This window comes from Gekko japonicus, unplaced genomic scaffold (genome assembly GCF_001447785.1).
Source record: "Gekko japonicus isolate JY-2015 unplaced genomic scaffold, Gekko_japonicus_V1.1 scaffold422, whole genome shotgun sequence".
Taxonomy (NCBI): Eukaryota; Metazoa; Chordata; class Lepidosauria; order Squamata; family Gekkonidae; genus Gekko; species Gekko japonicus.
Window position 1 is genome coordinate 607,084 of NW_015174855.1, and position 23,943 is coordinate 631,026.

The following is a 23,943-nucleotide window of genomic DNA, read 5'->3' on the forward strand; positions in this document are numbered from 1 at the left end:
TTGTGAGCAAAAATCCTACTTTGTGAGCTCCTGGCATTAAAGTTCTGAGTGAGCGATTTGGCTACTGCATAATTTAGTTTGCTCTGGAGCCATCCTCCCTGAGCTAAGACAAAAATGTGTGAGCCGGAGGCTAAAAAACTGTGAGCTAGCTCACACTAACTCAGCTTAGAGGGAACACTGCTCAGGAGTAAATTTCACAATAGGAGGGGGAAGCCCAAATCACTGGAAGATCCACATAGAAAGCAGTCAAAATTCTAACCATTTTAAGAGCTTCTTTCCTTACCTTATCCTTTATGGAAAGATCAGCACCTGCTTCGACTAGAAGAGGAATGATGGACTGGTTCTTCATTTCACAGGCATAGTGAAGAGCTGTTCTTCCTGACTGGAAAGAATTAAATTGGGCCTCAGATTTCATCTCAAGTGGGTGAGGGGAAAATTTTAGAGATGGAAAATGTTGATTTCCATGGCGGTGACAAATAGCTTTAATAACCAATTTAAACCATTTTTAAAATAAAGAACTCAAATGAAAAAGATTGTGCATATTCCTCCTAATGATGTTCCCAATATTGCTGTTTGATAACTAGAGAAATAATGTATACAACCTTTTAAAATCAAAATTCCTAAACTGTATGCCACAAGAAAACTACTAAGGTGCCAGGAGAAGTAAACTGATTACATTCAAAGGCTCTTGTAAGCCCAAAGTATCCTGTTCATCCAAGAACAAAGATCCTTCTGGCCTTTGCTCCCATCCTTGAACCTTGGGTACACAGTATTCTGGGCATCTAGTGTACTCTGGGAAATGTAGTTATTAGTTTGTATAGAAATATTGATTTCTAAAAGCTCCCTGCCTTCTCATGTGATATCTTCTGATACCATGCTGTGTTGTATTTCCTGTTGAAGCCAAATGGCCTGAACATTTGGTCAGAGAAGCTCAATTGCCATGCCATATAACCACACATGCTTTCACACCTCTAAAGGAAGAGGCAGACTTGATGGCGCCTGGCTCTCCTTCATGCCAGAAGTTACGTACAAAATGAAGTGGTTGGAATTTGGGGTCACATGACTGCAGGTGTGGCCTCCAGAGTCCCAGCCATTCAGATGTTGCAACTATGGCAACCCACCAATTGGAGACACCTATATCTACTCGTAATTGGCTCCTGGCCAGAGCTAATTTGTGACTAGATTGGGGTTTAATTGACTGGTTCCTTGGAAGAGAGCTCTCTGTCTCTTGCTCTCTGTTCCTGTTCTCTCTCTACTTGTTGAATTGCACCTGGGAATGCCAAAGACCTCCTTTGTGAAGCTGAGCACATGGCTGGTGCACAAAGGGGATTTTCCCTCAGAATCCCTTGGTGTCTAGCTGGACTGTATTACCTGGACATTCTTGGGCTATGGATCATCCTGGTAATTATGCATATCTCTTACTGTGTAGTGAAGGCACAAACTGCCCTAGTCTTTCTTGTTTTGAAATCCTTATTAGTCTAATTGTACTGAATAAAATATTATTCTCGTTTCTAACTTGTTTGATGTTGTAACTGGATTCCAAGGCTAAACTCCTGTGCCTTCTGCTCACCATACAAGCTACCTTGGTAAGATTAACTATGCAGCTCAAGACTGAGTTGTTCAATGTGTTATGTCCCAGAGGCTAACCTAAAGGTTTGGAATCCCTCCCTTGGGGAAAGCCGGGACTAGTTAAAAAGGGATTCTGGTGGCTATTGTTCTGAATCCAGAGAGGGCAGCCTACCTCTCTGGGTTGTTTTTAAATGTACTGAAAAATATAGGTTTCTCCCACATTCCTGGACAAGCTTGGGGGTAGAAATCTATACATAGTTATAATTACATTAGGACATTAAAAAGAGGGGGGGCAAGGTACAAGGGGAAAAGACAGGAAGATTCTTTCCCCCTCTTTGGCAGTTGGCTGGCACATGTGCTTTCTGTCACCATGCATGTCTCTTCAACAGCAGGTGAACTGAAGACTAAAGGGGAGCAGAGATGTGAAGAATGGAAGAATGGAGATGGGGGAGTAATTTCTGACATAAACACATCTCTTTTTGGGTGTTACTGGATCATACAGTCCCTTCTAGTTCAGAGTCACTGCCAGACAATATGACCTGCAAGGTGGCTACCCATTACATCTCTGCATGAGACACTGTTTGGGCTTCTATCTTTACAATCAAAAGCTATGCTCATCAATGGACTCGTGGAATACAGAAACTGACTGCCTCTGAGGAAAAATGTTCTCTTCTTTTCACACACTAGAATAAAACTTTGTGGTAAGCAACAGTACAACAAGCTTCCAACTTTAATTCAGTCTGAGAAGGACTACTGTCAAAAGTTGGCAAGACTCCACTTTACATGTCTGCCTTTATGTTGGCTCGTCTTAACTTAATCTCAATGGGAGAACTTTTTGGCCATTTTGAGAGGATCCCATTAGCTGATAGGTTTTGCAGCTGTATTACAGGGAATCTTGACACCTTGTTCCTTTGCCTATTGGACTGTCCAAACTTTCACAGGTACAGAACCATGCTTATTTCCCCCTTCTTAAAGGCCTTGGCTAGTCTTCCGCCCCACTGTAAATTACAGACCCTTGGGGCCAGAAGTGGCCATGTTACTACTTTGGCAGTTGCTAAGGTTTTTATTTTCTAATTTTTATTATAGGATTTTAAAAAACAGAAAATTAGAAAATTAAAATTCAGAAAAAAAGAAAAAAGGAAATTGATGGAGCATAGCAATGAAACCTTCATATTTCTCAATGACAAAGACAGATACAATTACAAACTTAATCTAAGGTTATGGTTACTTACTCTAAAAGTACACCAAAATTAAAACAAGAAATCTTCTTACTTTTCTATTATCTAAAATTATACTTAATGTACATATCATAAGTTCATTTTTCTCCCTTTCATGAAAAAAGTCAATAAGAGGCTTCCAGTTATCCATAAATGTAAATATAGTCTTTTCTCTAATCAAAGAAGTGAGTTTAGCCATCTCTGCCAGTTCTAGCATTTTCATCAACCATTCATCTACTGTGGGTATTATCGAAGTTTTCCCTTTCTGTGCTAAGGTTTTTTTTTCCTTACGTAATCGAATCTAATAGATAGTTTGATATGGATAATTTGAAGTTTAGCTGCTATGGGTGTATTTATTGTTCCTACCATTATTATTCCTTTTACTGTTGCTTTGTTGTTGAATTGTTATTGCTCAAGACTGCAGTCATAAGAGAAGAGAATAAAGTAAGTATGTAAGTACATATATTCCTGGATTTTGTGAAATCTGTCCTAAACTGTCTATCAAGACAGTCCTAAAACTGTCTATACGGGAGTATGTCTTCTTACGTTGTCTATAGCGTTTACATCTGCACCAGCTCTGAGTAACATCTTGATAAGGTTTTCATTCTGCTTACTCTTAGATACCTGTTTAACAGATTTGGGGAGGGAAAAAGATGAAACACTGTTATAAACAAATATTTATCTTCAGTTTACAAGATTAGCTTACCCAGCCTTGAGAATCACTGTGCTGAAAGGGGAGTTATACGTTTTCTAAATAAACAGTAAATATTAACAATAATACTACAGAGAGATCAGATAATGAAAATGTTTTCTTATTCAAATAACCACATATCAACACTATATGATCACCATTCCATGGGAAAGATGCTATAACAGCTGCTTAGTATGAGATTTATGTAGTCCAGAGTCAGCTATGTCCATAGTCCAACCTGCAGTACACAAAGTTCTGGAGGAAACACTGAAGTTCAGACTCTGAACATACGAAAACACAGTTCACAGTTGATTTTTATGCTTGAGTTTTCTCTGAACTTACCATAAGGAGATACCCAAGAAGTAAAACAGGCATTAGGATGACAATGAGAAGATAGTCAAGGTAGTTGAACCGTTTTCTGACAGCATAATGCAAGCACGTTCGCTCTTTCTGGAGAGAAATGCAAAATTATCATTACAATTAAAACTTCCTTAAACAGGTAACAGGCCATTTCTCACAACAGTAAACCAGTGAAGAGGTTTGTTTATTTGGGAATTCTTTGATCCTCACTCTGGGCATTGAGCAAACCACATTCAGGTCTGGCATTTTACTTCTAGGGTGTGGGGGCACACGTTCTTTAAGATTATTTTTGGGAACCACAAAGTCTTCCAACAGCTTCCCTGATAGCAGAGACTGGAGTTATATCTCCAGGTTTTAAACTAAATACGTACTTCTTTAAGTACTGGGTAAAAACACCTTTCAGTGCTGGAAAGCAGATTTCCTAAAGTATTCTTTAATGAATAGAGATCCTTCCCTTTCCTCCCTCAAATAATTTGGTATCGGCTTTAAATGCTGCAATGCCATGGATTTTCCCAGGTATGTTTCTTAACTCTGAAGACATATCTGACAGAAAATCTTGCATCCCACATGGACTACTTCCACAGCCCATTACACATACCACTGGTTTAGAATCACTGTTCTGTCCTGCACCTATTGGTACAGGTATCAATTTTAAAAATTCCTGGAAGGCATCCAGAGAGGCTGTGTGCACAGAGCAAGTGCATGGAAGAATTCAGCCAGTGAGGATAAAGACAAAAGAGGGAGAAGAAAATATGTGTTTCCTGTACAGCTGTTGACTATGATCAAAGTAGAGAAAAATTCACTTGTCAGGCAAAAGGAAAATGCTGAACATTGCTTGTATCTAGGGATGGGCAAGGACCACATTTTTGCAGTTCGGTTCATGGCTGAACCACAAACTGATACGCTGGTTCGCAAACTGAACCAGTATGTATTGGTTTGTGAGCCATTTAAACCCATACTTTCTGCTTTCTGCTGTTTTTCATGGGGAGCAAAAAGCAGGGGTTTAAATGCCTCCTAGACATTTAAACCAAACAGCTGAGTGTCAGGGAGCAGAAAGCAGAAAGCTGAGAGTCAGGGAGCAGAAACCCCTGCTTTCTACTCCCCACTACTCAGCTGTTTTTTGTGAAGAGCAGAAAGCAGGGGTATTTCTGCTCTTCATGAACCACTACAAACTGCATCAAAATTCATGGAAGTTCAGGGCGGCTCTTCAGTTCACAAACATCCCTTCACGAACCACCCAAAATTCATGACAAACTTTGGTTCATGAGCCAGTTCGTGCCCATCCCTCCTTGTATCCAGCCAATCTGTGCAAGGCATGCAGGGTTCTCTTGTGGCCTCATCTGACCCCTGTAAAAGTCATTCCCACGGAACTTGAATAAAGGAATGATCACATAGGTTGGGGGTGGCTGGAGTAAAAATGGACAAGGGGAATGAAATCATTCTTTCTTCCTCTTCTGCAAGTACAGCTCCACTAAGGAAAGTGGTTGAATGCACCCCTCCCCTTGTCCCTCTCCAATCCGGCCCACTGACCCACACAGCTGTTTCTCTGTAGGTGCTCCAATCAATGTGTCTCCACTTCAGGGGGAAGACATTTATTACCACACTGTTGGGATTGTAAACTAGGGAAAAGGAGATGTTCCTAATGTCCTTCAGTTTATTTGGTGCAGCTGCTAGTTTCACTGCTGCATCATTTAGTCCAGCTGGAGACAAAGTTTTGTTTGTTAAAAGGCATCCGTCTCTCTCCTGTAGCAGGGATAAAATTTTCCCTTGCTGGTAAAATATCCTCTGGAGGGATTCCGCCACCAAGGATGATTGATGAGCTAAAAGCTCCAACTCTTCACTGCGCCTGTACAAGATGGGAAAAGGGGAGTCCTCCTTTGAAGTAGATAGACTCTGGCTGAGTGGGTGGTTCAGGTTTCTCAGCAACATCCTTCAAATACTTGAATCTGTTTTGCAATTTAATCGGAGCATAGAAATCCTCCAGCTCTGATTGTTTGTTTAGGGGCAGTACATCCCCCCCTCAAATGGGCACAGGTCTTTTTTGCCCCATAGCTCATAGCAATTTGCAGTCTCAGAACTCTGCATCTTTGCAGGCACTGGGACAGATCAACAGAAAGTTTGGTTTAAGTTTAGAAATTCACTGCCCACAAGACTGATCTCTTAACTGTGTCAGAACCTACAGCCAACAACTGAGTACACGGTTATCAGAAAGGTTATGCTTTATTGCAGAGCTATAGATGCAGTAACAAAGTCACTGTTAAAAATAGTGTCATCCCTACAAGCATAATGGGATATAGGGTATTCGTATGCACCCCCCCTTCCTTAGGCCAATTAGCCATATTCCCGCATGCGGGAGAAGGAGCCCCAGGCCTTAAGAGCCGAAGCTGGGAACCGAAAGTGCTCCCACAGTTCCCTTACTCCCAGACACTACACACCACCTGCAAGGCCATAGATTAGCGAGTGTTACAGAAGCAAAGAAGGAATGCAGCGGTACATGGTACACAGGGCAAGCAAGCATCCATTCCTCATGCACCATGGCAGCATAGCTGACAAACTGTCATTAAAATTATTTACTGGTCCACCCTAGGGCAGCTGAAAGGAGCTCCAATTAAGTCCAATTAAGTATGAATAGGGTGTTATTTGTTATGGCCTATGGCTACAACAATAAATACTTTTGACTTTTTTATTTCTCTGTATGGATCCTCCAGGAAAGATGTTTGCAGGGGTTGTCAGGGGCTACAAGAATGGAGAGAAATGTGGGGAAACTCTATGTACCTCTTGTACATAAATAGTTTGATACAGGCAATAAAGCAGGGGAAAAATAACATCAGGCACCTGTTTTAACTAGCAAAGTTTTGTTGGCCCTGTGGGAAATGACTGGGTTAAACTGGGAGAATATCTACAAAGGTTAAAATATCATATTGCCCACAATCAAGGGGAAAGGTATAAACAATGAATCACATGATACTGTGGGGAAAAGCCTTCTCTCTGTCAGCAATAACCAACAGTGCCTTCATGACAAGCATTCCTTGGATACAGTATTAGAACTCCCAAACCACTGAACTGCTGGAAAGGAAATTATAAATTTGCTTCAATATTTAGAATCCTTAGCATTTAGAGGTAATTAAGAGGGCTGAAGGGATAGAGCTAGATCTTAAGTGCCATGGTGGAACTAGTTCTTGTTTGATTTAATCTTCTTCTTTTTTTTTTTGCAGTTAAGTCACAGCTGACTTATGGCGATCCTGTGGGGTTTTCAAGGCAAGAGATGTTCAGAGGTGGTTTGCCATTGCCTGCCTCCACATCATGACCCAGGTATTCCTTGGAGGCCTCCCATCCAAATATCAGCCAGGGCCAATCCTGCTTAGCTCTTGAGATCTGACAAGACTGGGCTAGCCTGGGCTATTCAGGTCAGGGCATTGTTTTTCTGCAGACCGGATATTTATATATTTTTATTTCTATATCTCATTTGTTTAGTCATGTCCTTTATTTACTGTTCGGTTTGTGCCTTAAAGTGTCATCCTTAGCAGAGTTACACTCTTCTATTGACTTCACTGGTGTTAATGGCACTGTAATTATACTGCTTCTGTTCAGTTATGGAGTCTCTCCCTTCTTACTTGCTAAGCAGTACCAGCTAGGGTGGTAAAGGACACAGATTTACCAGGGACAGATTCAAACTTTACATAGCTATATATATGTGTGTGTGTGTGTGTGTCTGTGACTAGTAAAAAGAGGAAAGCATGAAAAAGAGATGCAGGTGTCTCTTTATTAACTTATTTATTTAAAACATTCGGATCCCACTCTCCTATGCTTCAAAATGTGAATACATATGCAATCTTGGGGAACCCGATTCTGTTACCCACATTCTTTTTCGCTGTCCTAAATATTCCGCTATGCACAATATCCTGATTCGTCCTCTCTTCCCTATGCAGAGAGACTTTCTGGATAGGGACTTATCTTTTTTCCTAGCAGACAAGAGTCCAGCAACAACACTATCTGTCGCAGAATTTTTGACCTATGTATGGAAGTCAAGAGTAATACTCTGTAAATCTTGTAAACCATGTTAGGACTGTTTTGTGTTTTTGAGATATTGGGAATTTTGATTGATGTTGTTCTTTGTACCTACCCTTAAACTCTCCCCTGTTTGATTTATCTATGGTATGCCAAATAAAGGTTCTCTGTTCTGAATACATATGCAAAGACATATCACAGATGCATACTTTGGGCTACAGTTGCCAGCCCATGGATTGGAAACCAGAGCAAGATCGGGGTAATGGGGACTTACCTTTTTGGCATCAAATCAACACTGTGATGTCACTTCCAGCATAACCCAGAACAATGCTTCCTCTAAACTGCAGAGTCTTGTGAGCAAAAATTCTACTTTGTGAGCTACTGGCATTAAAGTTGTGAGTGAGTGATTTGGCTACTGCATAAATGAGTTTGCTCTGGAGCCCTCCTTCCAGAGCTGAGACAAAAATGTGTGAGCCAGAGGCTAAAAAACTCTGAGCTAGCTCACACTAAATCAGCTTAGAGGGAACACTGACCCAGAAGTGACATCATTTCATCAGGATAATGCTCTAGTATTCATCCAGATTGCTATGGTTTAACCACAGAATTTTGGGTGAATGCTGGAGGACTGCTCCAGAAGTGACCTTAAAAAGGATATTATAGCTTTGGAAAAAGTGCAGAAAAGGGCAACTCAAATGATAAAAGGGTTGGAACACTTTCCCTATGAGGAAAGGTTAAGGCGCTTAGGGCTCTTTAGCTTGGAGAAACGACGACTGAGGGGTGACATGATTGAGGTTTATAAGATTATGCATGGGAAAGAGCAGGTAGAGAAAGAGGTACTTTTCTCCCTTTCTCACAATACAAGAACCCGTGGGCACTCCATGAAATTGCTGAGCAGTCGGGTTAGAACGGATAAAAGGAAGTACTTCTTCACCCAAAGAGGGATTAACACTTGGAATTCACTGCCACAGGAAGTGGTGGCGGCTACAAGCATGGACAACTTCAAAAGGGAATTAGATAAGCATATGGAGCAGAGGTCCATCAGTGGCTATTAGCCACAAGGTATAGCTAGGGGCTCTGGGGCTTGCGGGGGGGGGGGAGTTTGAGGTGTGGAATGGAGTGAAGTCCAATCAGCTTCCATATGCAAAAGACCAGGTTGTCACAGCAGTTGTGGTGTGGGCGGGACCCGGGCTTTGCCTTCTGATTGGTGGCGATATATGCTGAGGAGCAGTGCCATCAGCCATACACTAAGGGAGGGCATTTTAGAATTAGAATTTTGGCACCCACTATTCAATTATATATAAGGAGAGATGATGTCATGGCTGATTGCCGCCTCCCCATTTCCCCCCTGCTGTCACAGTGCCACAGTGGCAGAGCTGGTGGCTGGTCTCCCGTCAGGTCTCTCTACTAGGGACCCCTAATCAGTGCAACTATCTAGCACACATCAAACACACATTTTATGATGTCTCCTCCTGGTGGACATATAAAGTTTTAAATGGTCCTGAGTTTTTCATGTATAAGAAGCAAAATCAGGAAAAGGTGCAGAAACTAAAATGAATGTTAGTAAAGGAGATAACTATGGAGAAATACACATGAATGTAGTGTATCTTAATTTCCTCCGTTTCAGTTAAAAAAACAACCCTATCCAGCTACATATTCCTTTCTATATATGGATCTGCTGTCTCCAGAACAATTAATGAGTCAATCTAAATACAGACAAGCTATACAGTCACAACATACACAAGATTAACGTGGTGACTGTTTATGCGAAGAGAGACGCTGAGCTAATCACATAAAAGTCAGAACATTATCTCTCCTCGCCTTCTAGATATAAATCAAACTTATAAGCCTAAAAGAAGACTCCCTTGATTATATACTTACATCGTTTTTTATGTTCACGTCAGCATTTCTTTTCAGAAGGTAGCTGACTATTCTGTTATGTCCCTGTTTGCAGGCGCAGATTAGTGGCGTGTCTCCACCATAACTGTCCTGGATGTTCAAAGAATTGCCATCTTCATCCAAAAGGAGCTGCACTTCATTCAAGTCATTATTGTATGCTGCCTGACAAATAGGCTGGGGAAGAAGAGGGAAGGGATGAAGGATACATTCACAAACCTGGGGCTGTACCAGATACCTCGTTTCCTGCCGGTGTTTAGTAAAGCCTGATCTTCAGCTCTATACCAACTTGTTTGTTAACCACATAAGACATATTCCCTGTTCCCTCCCACCCCCTCATGCCACCCCACTCTCTGCTACCCTTCTGTAATTTCCCCACAACATTTCCAGGAATGACCTCTACACATCTAAGGGAGTGAGCTCTGACTCATGGAAGTTCATGCTGGGATCAACGTTACCAGTCTTCATGGTGCCATTGCACCCGTTTTTGTTTGGCTGCAAAACATAACACAGGTCCAGTGACACCTTAAAAGACTAATGGCATGTAGCTCCCTATGAGCTTGTAGGCACTGTCGCACATCTCTTCAACAGACTGATGTGGCTACCCCCTCTGTAGTCCCCATCCCCTTCCCATTCAGGCACTCGGCTGGCTGCTGTATGTAGGTCGCATGGGGGGAGGTACAAGGGGAGAGGTGTCTGCTCTAGCAAGGAGGGGGGCAGATCTCTGGGCCTCACATTTCCCCAGAGTACTCTTGGCACCTGATAAGCCGTGCTGCTTGTCAGGGCAAGTGTGCAGGGGGCTCAGTGAGAATGGGGCACAAGGGTGCAGCTTGGAGGGATTGTGAAGGGAGGTGTTAGCCAAAATGATGGGTGTCCAGGGCAGCCCATCAGCTGAGCCATCCTGTTCTCTCTTCTGCAGCCTGCAGGGCAACATGTCAGCTCCAGGTTTTTTGCCCACCTCTGGCCTCTCCCTATGTGGGGGACCAGGCAGGAACGCTGGCCATTCTATCCCAATGCTTTTCAACTGAGCCATGCCTGCCTTTGCAATGTTCCCTGCTTTGCTCCATATGGGTAGTAGTGACATCAGGGCTGAACTGAAGTGTTTAATGTCTGTTGGCATGCCTCCTTAGCATCTGCCATTTTTGGCCTTGTGGTTAGATTGCTGGTGTGAGGGCTATGGGTTTGAGCCTAGCCTCTGCCTTTTCCCTTTTTCCCTTGTGTGGAGCTTAGGGCAGGAAAGGTTGGGTCTGAGTTGCCCTTTTGCCACCAAACAGACCCTTGCCTGGGGGACAGATAGGCAACCTGTCTACCATGTGGGTATCCTTCCCCTGTAGACTATAGGGGGACGCTCAGGTCACATGCAGTTTTCCCTCTAAGCTGAGTTAATGTGAGCTAGCTCACAGTTCTTTAGCCTCTGGCTCACACATTTTTGCTTCAGCTCAGGAAGGATGGCTCCAGAGCAGACTAATTTATGCAGTAGCCAAATTGCTCACTCACAACTTTAATGCCAGTAGCTCACAAAGTAGAATTTTTGCTCACGGGACTCCGCAGCTTAGAGGGAACATTGGTCACATGTCTCGTTTGGGGTTGTGCTGACACTGGGTCTTTCCTTCCTATCTTTTGCATTCACTGGAGAAGACCCTGATGCTGGGAAAGACTGAAGGTCAAAGATGAAGGGGATGGCAAAGGATGAGATGGTTAGACAGTGTCATAGATTTATTTTTATTTTATTTATATTTAAATTTATACCTCGCCCTACCCCGAAGGCTCAGGGCGGTTTACGGGGCACAAGTGCCAGATGCAATGAACATGAAATGAAGCAAACTCTGGAGCACGACAGAAGACAGGAGGGCCTGGCGTGATGTGGTCCATGGGGTCATGAAGAGTTGGACTCGACTGTGCGACTCAACAACAACAAGGTCAGCAGGTGGTGGTTAGCTGTGCCTGTGTGCCACTCAGAAGAATACCATCTGCCTGATTGGTGGGTGTTGCTGGGGTTGTTATGGACTCCAGTGCACATGCTATGCAGCTTGTACCTTGTGGAGGGGCACGTGTTGAATACACACACACCCCTGGAACTTCCATAGGGATCTGATCAGGGGTGCCACTACTACTACCCTCACAGCAGCCCTCAGAATTGGGATGTTCATTAGCATACCAAACTGTACTATTTGTCATATTTATGAAATGTTAAAGTATAAATGCCTTCACTTGCTATAAGAAAAAATGCAAGTATACCTAATACTTCAAAAGGAATTGCAAACTGTTGCATCTATGCTACTGTAGCACATGGGTCTTTAATTTTTGCCATGGGAGAAGTAGGGGTGGGAATAAAAGTTAAAGGTACAAAACAAACTCTATAACAAACAAAAAGAAAGTGTATGATTTGGACTGAAACTCTCTCAGAGTCACAATAGGATGTTTACCTGTGTGCTGCATCATGTATTACCGTGTTGCTATTGTATTGCTTTCTCCTGGTGTTGTATATGTCTACAGACATATACAGGCCTTCACATCTCTAGTGAAAATACTTTATACTGAATCAGACTATTGGTCAATCAAGGTCTGCTTTGACTGACAGTGACTTTCCAGGATCTCACATCTTTCACCTCACTGATCCTTAGAACACAGTTTGAGTCCAGTGGCACCTTTAAGACCAACGAAGTTTTATTCAAGGTGTGAGCTTTCATGGGCATGCACATTTCCTCAGATTCATGGCTCATACCTTGACTAAAAGTTTGTTGGTCTTAAAGGTGCCACTGGATTTAAACTTTGTTCAACTACTTCAGACTAACATGACTACCCACCTGGATTTATCTTCATTGATCCTTGTAACAGAGGATGACCAAGGGACCTCCTGCATACAAAGCAAATGTTCTACCACTGAGCTACCCTTGATTAAGCCTAATAAACACCCAGTCAAAATAAATATCGTGTCATATTATAGCTTAATCTACATTTTCTATTTTTGCAGCAACAATTTTACAACAATTTTACAACAATTGTGATTTTATATGAAACTTCTAATATTAAATAATTGTAATTTTATATAAGACATTTGTGGGGCAGTCAATAGCACAGAAAAGGAATTATATACTATAGACAGGGGGAAACTAGCATATATCCTTTCACCTTCTTTCTTATATCACCTTATTTCTTGTATATATTTCTTTGTATCTAAAAGGAAACCATAAATAAAAGTGAAAGACAAAATGTCTTTTGAGATTAGCAATTTATACAGTGTACAGAGTCAACAAGATTGCCGTGTTTGAGGAAACCTGGTTTGTTTATGGAACACAGGAAAGGTAGGAGCAGCATCAGAAGTCAGCGTGTAGTTGCACCTGAAATCCTCAGAGTGGTGCTGCTGGATAGATGAACTATACCTGCCTCAATCCAAAACAGTAGCTGCACTTGTAATAGCTGATTTGAAGATTGCAGAGAGATGACTTTTGAATCACTCTTGTCACTAAATCCAAGTTTTGAATGTCATGTCTGGTGCAAGACCACCAAGATCATGGGCACTGAGAGGCTTCAGTTACAACAGAAGAATTCCTCTACCTTTGTGCCACCTGAAATGCTGCAGAAAGAACAGGAGCACCACTTGAATATGACAATGATACCACTGGGCAAGAGATCAGGCACAAGAGGTAGACTGGGAAGACGGTGAAAGTACATGAAAGTTCAGCTGATATACCAGATATGGTCTTTCCTTCAAAAGCAAAACCTGGACATGGCAATCTATGCTATGATTACATCCAAGTTAGATTATTGTCATGCACTCTATGTGAGATACATTTGAAAACAGTCCAGGGCAGTCCAAAATGTGGGGGCTGGGCTATTTCTACACATTAAGCCTCTATTAAAGGGCAGGACATTGGTTTTTTTCCCAAACCCTATCTTTTTTTTTAAGTTTTATTTATGGTTTTATCATAATATAATACATTACATGTAAAAATCCATATATACATTTGAGTCTAATTTTCTCCTGTTTCCTTTATCCATTTATATACTCTAGCCCATCTACTGCTATGGATATAATAATCTTTCCCTTGTAGTATCAAATTTAGTTTATCTATTTGTATCAACTCTAAAAGCTTAACCCTTATCTCTTCTCTTGACGGGGTCTTTTCTACTTTCCAGTATTTGGCTAAGAGTATTCTTGCAGTAGTTAATACATATATCAATAAATACACATCTCTTTGTTCAAATCTATCAGGAATTATGTTTAGCAGAGCCATTTCAGGTGTTAAAGTTATATTTGTTTCCATCATCTCAGATAGCATTTTTTGTATCTTGGATCAATAATTTTGAATAATACTACAATGCCACCACATGTGAAAGAAAGTTCCCACATTACCACTACATTTCCATCAAATATCAGAAACATTTTTGTGACATTTGGCTATTCTATCCAGCGTCCAATACCATCTGTGAAACGTCTTAAGAATGTTTTCTTTATAATTTGTAGATCTCATGTATCTAAAAGTTTTCCACATTTTCATCCATTTGTCTATGTCAATAGTGACCTATATCTCTCATCCATGATATCATAGTAGTCTTAATCACTTCATCCTGCATATATTCATCCAGCAAAAATTTATATAATTTCTGAATCATTTTATCACTTGTCAAAAGCCAGATCATGTCTAGTTGTATTTTGGTTTCAGAAAAACCTATCTGGCCATCTTTATCAAATCTAGATTGCATCTGCAGTGTTTCCCACCAGGAAAATTTTATATTATACAAGTTGGCTAAAACCTCTTTTGGTTTCAACTTATTGTCTTCATCTAGTAGGACATCATAGCTTTCCCTATGGTGTTTACAGGTAAGGGAAGGTTTAATAAAAGAAGGGGGACACCCACCTTGGGGCCCAAACCCTATCTTTGAGCTGATCCAGATGTTGATATTGCAGGACCTCTCAGAAGCTTTCCATACCATCGGCCACAGTATCCTTCTGGAGTGGCTGGTTGAGATGGGAGTGGGGGGACATTTGGAGGGCCATCTCCAGAAGGTGGTGCTGGGGGAACATTGTTCAGCCCCGTGGATTCTCCAGCATGAAGTTCCTCAGGGGGACACTTCTGTCCCCCATGCTATTTAACATCTACATGATACCACTGAGTGGTGTCATCGGAAATTTTGGAGTGTTTTGCCACCAGTATGCTGATGACATGCAGCTCTATTTCTCCTTTTCATTATCAGCAGGTGAGGATGTAGATGTATTGTCTGGCTACAATAACGGATGAGGGCTAACAAACTGAAACTCAATCTAGATAAGACTGAGATGCTGTTGTTAGGTAATTCCTTTGACCGGATGGGGGGAGGTGGTTCAACCTGTTCTAGATGGGATCGCATGAAGGAACAGTTTTGCAGCTTGGGGGTGCTCCTTGCTCCATTTCTGTCACTTGAGGCTCAGATGGCATCAGTGGCTCAGAGTGCTTTCTACCAGCTTCGGCTTGTGGTCCAGTTGTGCCCCTATCTAGACATGGATAGCCTGGCTTCAGCAATTTATGCTCTGGTAATCTCCAGATTAGATTACTGCAATGCACTCTATGTGGGGCTACCCTTGAAGATGGTTCAGAAGTTGCAGCTGGTGCAGAATGTGGCAGCTAGATTAATAACTGGGATGCAGGGGTCCAAACACATAAGCCAGTTCTGACCTGCCTGCCTGTATGCTTCCAGTCCCAATTCAAGGTGCTGGTCTTAACCTATAAAGCCCTACACAGTTTGGGACCCCAATATGTGTCAAAGTGCCTCTCCCATCCCCAATCTACTGGACACTATGCTCAACCTCTGGGGCCTTCCTCCAGGTGCCAACCCCTTGAGAAGCTCAGAGGATGGCAGCTACGGGGAGGGTCTTTTAGGTGGTGGCCCCCTGTCTTTGGAACAACCTCCCTGCAGCAGCCTGCTTGGCACCAAATTTTCAGTACCAAGTTAAGACAGCCATCTTTGCAGAGGCCTTTAAAGATCTTCCTGGTCATGCAGGGGCCTGATATGATTAGCCGGGTACTATTTTTTCCACTTTGGGATAAGTCTTTTCTGGGTCCGGTCTATTGTTTTTAATGTTTTTTATGTCATTTTAAACCGGGACCCCTCCTGGAATGCCCTGGAGACCTCCCGGAATGCCCGGGAGACCTCCCGGAATGCCCGGGAGACCTCCCGGAATGCCCGGGAGACCTCCCGGAATGCCCGGGAGACCTCCCGGAATGCCCGGGAGACCTCCCGGAATGCCCGGGAGACCTCCCGGAATGCCCGGGAGGAGCTGGTTTTTGGGTGGGCAGAATGTCAGCTATGCTGCCATGATGTTTATGGGTGAGAGTGCAGCTGCTTGACCTGTGTACCAACTGATGCCACACTCCTTTGTCCTTGCTAATCTATGACCTTGCCATTCTCCCACGCTAGGAGTGTGTGAGGGTGCATACGAATACCCTATATTCTATTATGCTTGTAGGAATGTAGCCATTCCTAACAGTGACAGTGTTACTGCATCTATAGCTCTATCAATAAAGTATAACCTTATGATAAGCCTGTACTCATTTGTTTGGCTGTGGAACCTGACATTTAAATAAATAAAAATAAATAAATCTAGCAATAAAGTATAACCTTATGATAAGCCTGTACTCATTTGTTTGGCTGTGGAACCTGACATTTAACTCATATTTAACTTTACGTACCTAGTGTGTTTTATTGTTTTTTACTTCTTGTAAACTGCTCAGAAAGCTTTGGCTATGTGGTGGTGATAGTGGTGATGGTGGTGGTGGTAGGGATGATGATACAAATATACAGAGTTTCCACAGGAAGGCTACTATTTTAGAACAGAATTTTATAACTAGATAGGACCTACATCAGATGCTACAATCTGGTTATTCCAAGGCCACTGCTTGTAACAGGAGGGGATTGTTACGAAGTAAGAAAAAGCAGACCTTGAGAGACTCACATAGAGCCTAACCTTCAATCATGTAAGTGTCAGATCTAAGGAGAGTATATATAGAAATTGGAATGTATTGTATGAGAGTGTGATAAGACACACGTCATCTCATTCAAAAGATCAACTCATGCACAGTAGTAGGGATGGGCATAAACCGGCTCATGAACATAAGTTTGTGATGAATTATGGCAAATTCATGATTCGTGAACCAAAGTTTGCAAACTGAATAGCCAGCACAACCTTCCACAGATTTTAAGGCAGTTCATGAAGAACGAAAAGCAGCAGGGGCAGAAAGTAGGGATTTAAATGGTTCCAAGTCATTTAACACCCTGCTTTCTGTTCCTCACTGCTTTTCACCGGGAGAACCCTGCAAGGAGAAAAGTGGTGGGGAGCAGAAAGCAAGGATTTAAATGGATTGGAGCAGCAGGGAGCAGAAAAAGTGGCGGGAAGCAGAAAGCAGGGGTCACAAACCACTATGAACCTTTTCGGTTCGCAAGCCAACCTCCCAGTTCATATCAGTTTGTGATTTCACGGTACATATTAAGCTGTCAATTCACAATGAATCCTGCTGGTATCCAGTCTACCAATACAACCTTCTCCTTCTGGAAACTGCTCACTCTGCAAGCTTATAAGCAGAATGAAAACCTTTATTAGTCCATATGAGAAGGAACAATACTCTCTCAATAACTGCGCCACATGCAGCTCTGTAGGAATGTAGCCATTCCTAATAGTGACAATGTTACTGCATCTATAGCTCTAGCGAAAGAAAGAAAGAAAGAAAGAAAGAAAGAAAGAAAGAAAGAAAGAAAGAAAGAAAGAAAGAAAGAAAGAAAGAAAGAAAGAAAGAAAGAAAGAGCTGTAGTGGAGCACCCTCAGGGCCCAATGGCCTTTACATTTGGGGGTATTTTTAGCTCTGAATGCCACAATGATAAAATGTTATTGAAAACAAGAGGCAGAGTGAATTTTGAGACTGACAACTCTGATCCCTCATGGGTTAATAAAAGCCCTGAATTATTCTCCCTTATATGAGATAAAAACTGAGTCAGACCATCACACTTCTCTCTCTCTGAAGCTCTGTTGCTGTGGTAACAACTTTGACTGTACAGTTTTACAGGTTAGTTGTATACGTTTCTTGTGGAAGTTTAGAAGCATTCTATATAACTTTTAAGATCCATATTTCCATCTGTATATTCCACCTGTATAGTACCTGAAGCATGCTCATGGATTTTGGGGTGTGGATACTTTTATGAACTTTGCACATGCTCAGCATTTACCACCTTTCTACCCAATTTCTTAATTCTGCTTTTTAATGGTAATCCCCCCCACCACCACATTTTTATTTACATTCTGGTAGATTACCCTGAGGAGCTGCGGTGGCTCAAGTGGTTAAGACGCTGAACTGCAGGCTGTGGAAGGTCAGTAGTTCAGCAGTTCAAGACCAGGGTGCTGCAAGACAGGGTGAGCTCCTGTCTCTAGTTCCAGCTCCTGCCAACCTAGCAGTTCGAAAGCAAGAAATTGCAAGTAGATAAATAGGTACCACTTCGGTGGGAAGGTAACAGCGTTCCGTGCGCCTTGGTGTTTAGTCATGCCGGCCACATGACCACGGAAATGTCTTCGGACAGCGCTGGCTCTTCGGCTTTGAAACGGAGGTGAGCACCGCAACCCTAGAGTCGGACTCGACTGGCTTTCGAGCAAGGGAACCTTTACGTTTTACTAAATTACCCTGAAGAAGCACATGTAAAATATGTAGAGGCATATAAATAAAATAACATGTTTTTTCTTCCCACTAATAGTGTTGCCAGGTGCCCCTGGCCACCGGGAGGGAATAGGGGGTAGGGTTGCCAGATCCAGGCTGGGAAACTTCTGGAGATTTGGGGACAGAGCCTGGGAAGGGACCTCAGTGGGGCACAATGCCCTAGAGTCCACCCTCCAAAGCATCCATTTTCTCCAGGGCAACTGATCTCTGTAGTCTGGAGATGAGTTGTAATTCCAGGAGATCCCCAGGACCCACCTGGAGGCTGGCATCCCTACGACACCATTGCTCTTTGTTTGTTTTTCGCTTTGTCCTTGGTGAGGCTCTCATCTCCGGTATTCTGCTTTTTTCTGGCCACCAGTTGCCTTCAAGGGCAGAGGCCCACTGGGCAATTTCCCTTTAAGTTAAAGGACCAGTCCACCCTTGAACCAGCTCACTAAACTCCAAGTACAATGGGGGAGGGGGTTCCAATGCATATTCTTAAAAATACTCTATCCGTAATCCCTTTGGGGGGAAATGTAGAGAAAAGACACTCTCCACATGCTCGGATGCACACATAAGTGTTCAGAATCGGAGTATTTTAAATCAAAAGTTCTTAACTCTGCATCAAAGGCAATCCTCATTAACAGATCTCTTTTGATCCAGAAAATGATTCCACACTTTCTTCTCATGCATTGGGCAATTATTGGTAGAAGAGATCATGTTAGCCTTTTCTGTAAATAAATAAAGGATAGGGCTGCGCAGGCACCTGCTAGGGGTGGAGGATTCCCCACCACCGCTGCTGAGCAGCTTGCTGGTGGGGGGACTTAACAACAGCACTGGGGAGGGGGGGAGGCAAAAGTAATATCAGCATATCTCCAGCGACACAGGATGTTCTGTTATTTGGGCAAAAGCTCTACAGTTTTAGTATAGAGTTTTTACCCAAATACCAGAGTATCCAGCATCACTGGCAAGACACTCATCAGAAGTGACATCACTTTGTCACTGTTGTGTACTGCCTCTTTAAGAGGCTATCCTAGTAGACCTCAGAGCAAGCAGGAGAGTAGAGGGATGCAGTGCTTCTCTTCTCACAAGTCTCCCTGCTAGCAACCTGCAGAACCTACTAAGAATCTGCAGAACCAGGCCAGGACAACCCTGCCCTAGAGCTCTAGAAACAGCTTACTTAAGTATTGTGATTCCTTATTTCAGTAGCCAAATTACCTGCCCTACAGTTACTCTTAATAAACGGGCCTTCAGCCAAACAGAACTGGGCATTTGTTTTCTGCTCCATGTGCCAGAAAGTGCCTGCTCTGGCCTGTAGGCCCTGTTCCTGCCTTGACCTCCTTGGGGTTCCTCCCTGGAGGGGCTTTTCCTTAACTCACAAGTAGCTGCTGCCACCACCTGATCAATATAGGAATTTCCCACTGAAGGGATCAAGACTCTCAGCTCCCCTTCCAAGCTCAGAGGCCTTGCCTCTGTGTCTCCTGCTAGCCCAAGTGCCTGGCTACCATGAGGATAGTTTAATGCTTTGTGTGCCCCTGGGGGAATAGCCAGTTGCCAATTGCTTGCCTTCCCCCCTTCTGGGGCTCCCTTTTAAAATAGCGTGCCTGAAACAGTGGGGGTCTATGTGGTATAGAGAACAACTACCAGCATCCAAAATTATAAAGTATTTATTAAAAAGAAAATGTTCATAAGCATATTTTTGGCACTGCATCAGACTGAAGCAAGGAAGAACAAAAGAAACTGGTAAAATGCAAATCGTCTGTCCCTCTGTTCCCTACCTGAAAAAGGGGGGAGAAGAAGGGGATAACTGATCATTCATTTGTCTAAATCCATTAGCATTTGTATGAAGGTGACTGATGTGCCAGCGAATGGTCTTCCTCCTCTGACTAGGAAAAAAAAATGGTAAAATGCACAGGGAAGACTTTTTTGCTGCTTGCCAACCTTCCAGGAGACAATGAATTTCTCCACACACAACATAAAATGTGACAACAAGGATGGGATCTCCTGGCTATTAAAACACCCAGGAAGCTGTGGAAATAAAACTAGCTTGTTCCTTGCCTTCCACATTAGTGCTGGCTCACTACAGAAATGACTGCACTGGGCCATATAGAAGAACTGAACGTAAGTCACCTTCTACAAGCTAATAAGATCAAAGGGGCAGAACAAAAGCATGCAATTTTATTGATTGTCTGTGGAGCAAAAACTTTTGTTATTGTGCTTCTGCTGCACCAAATACAAAAACTTATGATGAACTGATAGGTCTGTTGAAGACATATTTTTGCCCAACACCATCTGTTACTCTACAGAGGTTCTATTTTTTTAAGCATGATCAACAAGCCAGTGAAAATATAGCAGAATACATTGCAGAGCTCCATCACCTTGCTGAACATTGTGAATTTGGGGATCTTCTGGAAGGATTGTTACGAGATTGGCTTACCTGTGGAGTTAAGGATGAGACCATCCAGCAGTGCTTCCTCTCTGAACAGAATCTAACAGCAACAAGCATTAGCTGCTGAAGCTGCTTCATGTAATGATAAATAAATTCATAAAGGCACTCCACTGATGCCCACATTCTCCAACAAACCCAGGAATCAGATGAGGAGGAAGCACAGAGGCTCACATCTGTATCAGTGGGATTCTATAAATCAAGTAATGCATCTAGATGTTTAAGCTGTGGAGGGCAACATAAAAGAAGTGAATGCAGATTCAGGAACACTGAGTGTCACACTTGGTTTAAAAAGGGGTCACACCAAAAGAGTTTGTCAGTCAAGAGCTAATGCTAGGAAACAAAGAGAGTGGGGAAAGATACCTGGCTTCAAGCTGACCATAATTTGGAGGGTTTCCCTGAGGAAGAAGTACAAACATTGTACTCCATTCAACATATTCATGCTGTCACGGGGCAATGCCCAGAAATGATGGCTACTGTAGAGATAAATAGTCAGAAATGTGAAATGGAAATTGACTCGGGGGGTGGATCCACCATCATAGACAGCAACACATTTTCACAGCTATTCCAGGACTATTCTCCCAAATTACACATATCAAAATGTCACCTTTATTATTACAATGGACAGATTGTTCAGATCTTTGGAAGCTGTGGTGCAGATGTTCACTATGGACCTGCCAGACAGACATTACCCTTGTGAGTTACAAAAGGGATTTGTAAAAGCCTGCTAGGAAGAAACTGGTTCACACCCTTGAGAATCAGTGTTCAAGAAGTATATAGTGTCTCTCCAGCAATAGTGGAAGGACTGGCATTTGAGTTCCCACATGTATTCACTGGGACATTAGGAGCATACTGTGATGAACTGACCTCCAAAACCAGGATGCTTAGGTCTTCCAGTTTTGGGGGCACGAATGGTGGTCGCTCTCCTGGGACACTCCTGGAGGCGAATCGCCCACGCGTGGAAGAGGGGGGATCTGCACAAGCGGAGACCCTAAGGAGCCTTGGGTAAAGGCTCCGAACCTGGGGGCGCACTGGGGAAGTGCCTCTTTGTCGACCTGACGGTCAGAAATTGAGGCTCTCCCCATGCCCTGAAGGCCCCACCACGTTGTGCCCCTTTGTGGGGACTAGCAACACCACCGGTTCTCGGAGTGATGAAAAGCGAAGAAGCGAAAGTAAAAGAAAGCGGAAGACGGCTTACTGTCAGTGACGATCGAAGTAAAAGATAAAGATTTAAGCGCACTCCCCCCCCCATTAAACTAAACAGAAGGGAGGAGGGTGAACCCCCCCCCAGTAGAACGAGACTGTTTTAATCGAGAAATGGGGGGGAGTGAAAATTTTTAAAAGTAAAGTTACCTCTTGGGGAATTCTTTAAAGCGAGGAAGAGGGAGTGAATCCCAAGCTGCGCGGCACAAACTTTTAAAAAGTAAACAAAAAGTTAAGATGTCGGGGCAAAAGAAGCTGCAGGACAAGCCGGCAAAGAGGACCGGAGGGACTTCCGGTCTTAATCCCCGCCTTACTGAGCCAGCTGTCAATCAACAAGAAAGTGAAATGCTTCACCCTCTACTGGACCAAATGTTGAAAATCAATCAAACATTGTCTAATATGGAAAGTGTCCTCAGCAATCAACAGAAGCAATTGACTGATACAACCAAGAAGATGGAGGAGATTGCAAAGAAATGCCTGGTGTCAACGGAAGAAACGCAGAAAATCAAGAAGGTCAGCAAAATGGAAAAACATCAAGAAGTACAAGACAACAAGCTGCTGATGTTACAAATGGAAAAATCAAATTTGACTCTCCGGTTTCAAGGTATAAAGGAGGTTGAAAAAGAAGATCTCAGAAGCATGTTGGCGGATGCTCTGGCACCACTGACTGGCAGTGAAGCGGAAAAGTTAAGCAAAGAGATGGATTTGGTCTATAGAGCCTATTCCATCTATACAAGGAAAAATAATCTGCCAGCAGAAGTGGTTGTGAAATTTACCAAGAAATGCGTCAGAGACCAAATTTTGAAAGCAACTTCATCAAAACCTTTGAAGATCGGAGAGCAGAACATAAGGATTTTAAAGGATGTTCCATTTGAAATTCATATGAAACGAAAGGCATATAAGGGATTGACTGTATTCTTGCAAAGTCAACAAGTTAATTACAGATGGTTGATTCCAGAAGGACTGGTCATTAAGTTTAAGGACAAGAGAGAAAAGATAGACTCCATTTTCAAGGCTCAAGACTTTTTAAAGAGGCACGCCAGTTCAGAGAACGAGGCAGAACTCGCCAAATGGGCAGTAATCAGCAGTGAAGAAGACAGCAGCTCGGAGGGAGGGGACAAAGAATCGGAAGGTGGAGCAGCAGCGAAGGGTCCATCTTACAACCTGAGAGGCAAAAAGTGAAGAGCCCCAGTACTTGAAGATATGTTCGGAAAGCGCAATAAAGGACAGTATTAACCCCAAAGAGACATTATTAACATATTAATGGTCTTTATTTTTTACAGGTTTTACATGAAAGAATACAGGACAATCACAGAAGAAGCCAAAGACTTGTGCATGCTAATAACAGATTAATATACTAATCAAAGCATCACTCACCACTTTTCTTGATCCAACTATATACCCTCCCCATTTTCTGAATTTAAAAGCAATAAAATTCTCTCCTTTTTAGGAGAGTTAATTAAAAAAAAACAGGATGCTTAGTACATCAAAAGCAGAGAGCTGTGAGATAGGGGTTAATGCTTCACTGTAAAGCACAGTTCGATTGACAGGCTATTGCCTGCATGCACCCCTTCTCTTTGATTGGTCAGTCATATGGATTTTGACTTGGTAGTAGCCAGTCAGGAGGTGTGTGTGTGTGTCAGTCTGAAGGAAACAGACAAGTTCACTTGGGAAGTGAAGGGACACAACTTAAAGTCTGAATTCCATTTATTCCTAGCTGAATTCCATTTATTCAGTCTCCAGAACTGGGGTTTAGGTTTGACAAGAGGGGAACCCGCGATACTCGCGGGGGGGGAGAAGAGCTCCATCTCCTCCATCCCCCCTCTCAATCTCCCCGAGGCTGCAGCGGCGAGGCCGGTCCTCCACCCCCCACCTCGCCCGGCTCCGACCCGGCCG

General features: G+C 42.9%; 1 protein-coding gene across 1 annotated transcript in view; it reads right to left on the reverse strand.

Annotated features, from left to right (window-relative positions):
- ANKRD22 (ankyrin repeat domain 22) overlaps positions 1 to 23,943 on the reverse strand; it is a 37,233-nt gene that overhangs the window by 6,946 nt on the left and 6,344 nt on the right. Inside the window, exons 2-5 of the mRNA XM_015424617.1 lie at positions 9,724 to 9,915; positions 3,820 to 3,927; positions 3,333 to 3,410; positions 284 to 382 (exon numbers count right to left, since the gene is read on the reverse strand). Of these exons, the coding sequence (XP_015280103.1) occupies positions 284 to 382; positions 3,333 to 3,410; positions 3,820 to 3,927; positions 9,724 to 9,915 (477 nt within the window). The remainder of the gene's footprint in view (positions 1 to 283; positions 383 to 3,332; positions 3,411 to 3,819; positions 3,928 to 9,723; positions 9,916 to 23,943) is intronic.